Source organism: Balaenoptera musculus, chromosome 15, assembly GCF_009873245.2.
Source record: "Balaenoptera musculus isolate JJ_BM4_2016_0621 chromosome 15, mBalMus1.pri.v3, whole genome shotgun sequence".
Classification (NCBI taxonomy): Eukaryota; Metazoa; Chordata; class Mammalia; order Artiodactyla; family Balaenopteridae; genus Balaenoptera; species Balaenoptera musculus.
Window position 1 is genome coordinate 58,664,411 of NC_045799.1, and position 5,705 is coordinate 58,670,115.

The window sequence follows — 5,705 nt, forward strand, 5'->3', positions numbered from 1 at the left end:
CTTGACCTCTGTCCCCACCCCTGCTGCACCAGAGTTGCTCTGCGTTACATCCAGACCTTGCTCCTTTGATACTGCTTATTGTGACCAGCAAATCTTGTGCTTACACGTTTGTGTTCTTTCTGTGGACAGGGCCTTGTGTGTCCTCTGTTTTCCCAGAACCTAGCCCAGCCCCTGAAAACACTTGGTGCCTTAGTAAAGTTTGTTGAAACAAGTGAGGCTCAGAGGTTGATCACCAGCCCAAGGCCACGCAGGAGGGAAACAGAATGAGCCAGGATTCAAACTCAGGATGCTCTGGACTGCAGAACGCACATACCTAACCCCTCCTCCTGCCTCTCTCCTGCCACGGTCCTGGGCTGCCTACTGCATGTGGGTCACATGAACAGTGTGTGGGCCCGTGGGCATCCCGTGTGTGAGTGTGTGTATGTGCATCTGTGTGCACGAACATGGGAGCATATAGGACAAAGGAGGGCTCTGCCCAAGCAGAGTGTTGCCCATCTACTCCAAAGTCTTCTTGATGTCTCCACCTCCCATTCATTTGTGCCCCTGTGTGAGGATTTGTTCCTTATACTTTCATGAGATCCCATCACAAGGCATGTCCCTCCTCCCTGCCCAGCCTCTTCCCTGCTTTGTGCTTCTAAACCAGGCCCCCAAACACGTGACACGTTTAATGAAATCAAAATGTCGACTCAAGGATAAGTCATCCAGTGTACAAGCTTTAATCAGTGTTGCATAGAAATCACTGTAGTAACATGTTCCTGCAAAAAGTTTGACTTCTTCCTTCTAGCATTCCACGCATGATGGCGTTTCTCATCTGGGTGAAACTGACACAGAAACAAAGCCATGGGGTGCCATCTTAGTTGTGCTTTCATCCTAAGGGATAGGAATGGGAAAGGGGGCCTTTAATAGCTGAGTGCTTCCTAAAGTCACTTAACCGTCTCCTTTGGGTTTTGGATGCTCATGTGTATTTGAATATGGGGCATGGATAGAACTGAGACAATCATTAAGGTCCTTTTGACTTGCAAAGCCATCCATTTATCCCATCCATTTATCATACATCCATGAATGAACTGGATGGGTGAATGACTGGATGACTTACTGGGTAGATGACAAGAATAACCACATGGACTGACGGTGGTCCTGGGGCCTGCCTGGCAAGCCCACCTTCCCAGCAAGATTTAAAGCCAGGAGATTCAGAGTCAGGTTCAAAGCCCAATTTGTTCTGATGTCCAATCTCGGGTAGTTCCTTTTGGTTTTCAAGGCCCGATTTCCTTATCTGACAAAGGAATGTCATCCCTTCCTTCCTGGTATTCTTGTGAGCCTGAGATGCCTGTCAAGCCACAGGAGGCCCTTGAAAACTGTTTTCCTCCCTCGATTCCTGCCTGCCGACTCAGCTCCCTTCCCTGCTAATGAGGGCCCTGCATCCCTGCTCAGACCTCCTGTGGAAGAAAGCCCACCTGTGTGTGCACACGGGGCCCGGTGGGAGCTCCCTAGTCTCGGGTGTTCTCTCCACAGCCACCCACCCCTCCACACGCCTTGGCCAAAGCCCTTGGTCTTCGCTCTTGGCCACTCTCAGACTGCCCCTCCCCTCAGGAAACTCCCTCCATCTCCATCTCCATCTCCCCTCCCACTGGCAGGCCCCCAGCCCATGTCTACTTACCCCTCTCTGTAGCTCGTGCACAACTTTGCTATCATCTGCTCTTATTGTAGTTTATTTCTTAATAAACATGTCACAGCACTCACGGTGAAAACCACCCTCGTTTACAGAGCACTTCCTACACGGCTGGGCTCCGTCCGGGCCCCACTCCTTCTAGGCGGCTTTAGTGACCCTTCATAGTGGGCTGAACGGTGGCCCCTCCAAAAGATGTGTCCACATCCTAACCCCTGAAACCTGTCAGTGTGACCATATTTGGAAAAAGCCTCTTTGCAGATGTAAGTAAGGATATTTAGAGCATCCTGGATTATCCAGGTGGGCCCTAAATCTAATGGCAAGGTTCCTTTTAAGAGACAGAAGAGAAGGTTCAGGGAGAAGAGACCATGGGAAGTCAGAGGCCAAGATTAGAGTTGTGCAGCCACAAGCCACCGTGAGCTCGACAAGGGAGGGAGGATTCTCCCTTGGGGCCTCCGGGGGACTGTGGCCCAGAGAACTCCTTGATTTCAGACTTCTGGCCTCTAGAAGTGAAAGGATACAATTCTTTTGTTTTAAGCCACCAGGTTTGTGATCATTTGTTACAGCAGCCCTGAGAAACTAATGTACCCCGTGAGGTAGGTACGATTATTACATTTTACAAAGGGAGAGCAGGCTCAGAGAGGCTGAGTGACCAGCCCAGAGTCCCACAGCTAGTCAGGGGTGGAGCCAGGACTCAGAGTCGGGCCTGGTCCCCTCTAGTCCAGCCTCGTGGTCACTAAGGCCTCCGAGGGGATTAAGGAGGCACGTGCGGCTCTGTTCTAACGGCCCTGCCTGGTGTGGTCTCAGTAGGGCTGGTTGGGGGCCCCACGGTGAAGACTGTGTCTGGGTCTCTGGACCCTCTCCACCACTCCCCGCACCCCTCCACTCTGACTGCCAATTTCCCCAGCCTCGAGTGTGTAGTGGAACAGAGACTGTGTTTATTGATCCCAGGGCCCATACTGTATGACTGGCACAGTGCCTGGCATACAGTAGGGGCCCAACAAATGTTTGCTGGGCAGATGAATGGGCGGGTGGATCTGTAGGCCTTGGGCAAAAGGACAAAGCTGCTGACCGACTTGCTTGGTCAGGACGGGGGTGGGTGGTCACCTTCTTCAAGCCTCAGGTGCCCTGTGCCATCTGCAGGCCTCAGTGGTGGCCTCCTCTGTGAGTAGCCCAAGGCCTCTCCTTACCCCTCACCCAGCCCCCAAAGAAATAGAGACGTCCCTGGAAATACTGCCTCCCCACCCCTCCCAGCAGCCCTGATCAGGATCCTTCTCGGGCTCCGATGGCGGGTGCTTGGGGGCTATTGAGGGAAGAGGGTGGAGGTCACATTTGTTATTTCTATTGGAAAGAAAAAGGTTAAGGGAGCCAGGGACAGGAGGGGCAGCAGACACATTGTGATGCTTCTTGAAGAAGGCCGGAGTGAGTGGACCCAGGGTCTGGGTCTTAGGTCTGTGTCTGGCTCCTTCTCTGGGCTTCCTTTGCCCATTGCTCTAATGAGGGCATTGGCTCTGCCACCCACAGCTGGAACCCTTGAACAAGGCAGAAGTGAGCCTCTCATGAGGGTACAGATGGTCACCTTGAGTGTAGGGATGGCAGAAGAATCAGTGGTTGAGAAGGACTCAGACCCCTCCAACCTGCTCAGCCCCCAAAACCGGGGCCCGCGAGTCAGATGGAACCACTGTGGCTCCAACAGCAGTGCCCGTCTAGGTGAAACACTCACTGCGTGCCAGGCCTGGTCCCACCCAGTGTTTCAGTCAATTCTCCCGACCCGCTGACCTGTGGGTAGCTATTAATGTCACCCTTAGGCAGGGAGGGCAGGCTGAGGTTCAGAGACAGACAGCGACTTGTTCAGTGTCACACAGCGAGCGCGAAGGAATTGGAAGCAGGTCTGCTGAGCTCCCAAGTCCATGCTCGTTAAGACCGTTTATGGTTAGAGCAGCAAAATGGGGGTTTGCAGAGGGAGATGATACTGTGCCATCGGGTGCTCTCAGCCTGCACCTGCTCAGACTCGGAGAGGAATCTTCCCCGGAGACGGGACTGGCTGCGGTGACTTTCTAGCCCAGGCTACCACATTCTCCACCCCCTGCAGCATGGGACGGCAGCTGAGAAGTCACGGGGAGTGGACCTTGTGAGGGCTTTTGGCTGGAGTTAAGGACAGGGGTCAGTGACTCCTGTTCTTTAGCCTCCCTACACACACGCGCACACACACACACACACACACACGCACACACGCGCGCGGTGCCACGGTCACGGGGTCGGGGGGTGGCGGTGGGGGGAGAGCAGACAGGAGGAGGAGGATTCCTTGGAGACTCTTTATTTACTCTTTTCTGAAAGTTCTTCTCTCTGGAAGAGCGACCGGCACCTCTTCTGGGCCACAGAGTCGTCTTTGGCGCCTTCCTCCTGCCACTCAGGCTCCATCAGCAGCAGCTTGCCCTGCACCGGGAGCTCCTCTTCCTCTCCCTCTGCCTCTCCCTCCTCCTCCTCCTCCTCACCCTCGGACGACAAGGAGAAGTTATCCTGACTCACGCAGGCCACGAGCTTCTTCATGGAGGATTCGTGGCCCCGGCCGTGGCCTGTGCCGAGCTTGGCACAGTGGGAACCCATCGCCCACTTTGGCTGCCTCTCTGGACTGGGAGGAAAGGCCACTGGTGGGGTATGGAGGGGCCGTCGAGGGTGGTAAGCAGAGCGCTGACATCACAAAGGGGCCCCCCAGAGCCTCCCACCCTGGGATACCTGAGTCTGAGCCGACACCCGACTCAAACCTAGGCCACCAGCTGTCCCACTGAGCCCCTGCCACATACGGGGCAGGACCGAGGCAAAGTGCCAGGCCCACGCCCGTGCAGCCTCTCCCTGCCGTGTTGCCTCCTCTATCTGGCGTTGATTGCCCTGGCAAAAGTCCCCTTTTTAGCTGGGCTGAGGGTTGGGGATAGAATTTCCAGAAGCAGGAGAGCACGCAGACTCCCCCCACATCCCGGAAGTATCCAGCCCAAGAGAGCTGTTGACAGTATGTGATGAAATCCCCTCGGAGGCCTTAGTGACCACGAGGCTGGACTAGAGGGGACCAGGCCCGACCCTGAGTCCTGGCTCCTCCCCTGACTAGCTGTGGGACTCTGGGCTGGTCACTCAGCCTCTCTGAGCCTGCTCTCCCTTTGTAAAATGTAATAATCATACCTCCCTCACGGGGTACATTAGTTTCTTTCCTCTCAGCCTACCACAGCCACTGAGAATCTGGGACAATGTCTGTATTATATGTCAGAAAACAGATTCCTAGTGCTCAGAAATGACCAAGGAGACGTAACCCCGTCCCGGGCTGAAACTGTGCTGGATGGGCATGTGTAGCTAGAGGCTGGTGACCCCAAAAGCTTACGAGCCGCTGCCTTTAAAGGGTGATTTTGGAAAACAGGAGAGAGTGAGTAGGGTTTTCTTTAGTTTTATAGAAGTATAGTGCACAAGTTTTAAGTATGCAGGTCAAGAAGCCAGACATTGCCAGTGTCCCTGGAAGGCCAGTGACCCTCTGCACCCCTCCCCGCACCCCTCCACTCTGACTGCCAACTTCCCCAGCCTCGAGTGAGACGGGGAGATGATAGGGAAGTGATCCTGGATTATCTGGGTAGATGCGGAGTGCAACCACAAGCGTCCCTCTAAGAGGGAGGCAGAGAGATTTCACACAGGAAGCAGAGACTGGGGATGCGGCCACAGCAGAGGAACGCCAAGGATTACGAGGAGCCCCCAGAAGCTAGGTAGAGGCAGGAATGGACTCTGCCCGGGAGCCTCCATGGCCCTGTTGTGATAATGAGGGTCCCATCTCAGAATCCTAGCGGCCCACAAGGCCTCACCCAGGTTCTGCCCTTTGCCTTTCGTTCCCCCCACGCTGGCCTTGTTCTTGCTGGAGCATGCTAGACCTGCTTCCCATCTCGTCACAAGTCACACTTTCCCCAGCTGTCCAACACCCCTTCAGGTTCTTCACATGGGCTGGGAGTTGACAAGGAAATGGAAAGGTCAAAGGGGGAGTAGTGTGGCCTTGGGCACCATGATG

General features: G+C 54.7%; 1 protein-coding gene across 1 annotated transcript; it reads right to left on the reverse strand.

Moving 5' to 3' along the window:
• Nucleotides 1-3,982: 3,982 nt before the first annotated feature.
• PRM3 (protamine 3) lies at nucleotides 3,983-4,273 on the reverse strand. Its single transcript, XM_036826769.1, has one exon. It carries the CDS (start codon nucleotides 4,271-4,273, stop codon nucleotides 3,983-3,985), a length of 291 nt encoding a protein of 96 aa, XP_036682664.1.
• Nucleotides 4,274-5,705: the final 1,432 nt, after the last annotated feature.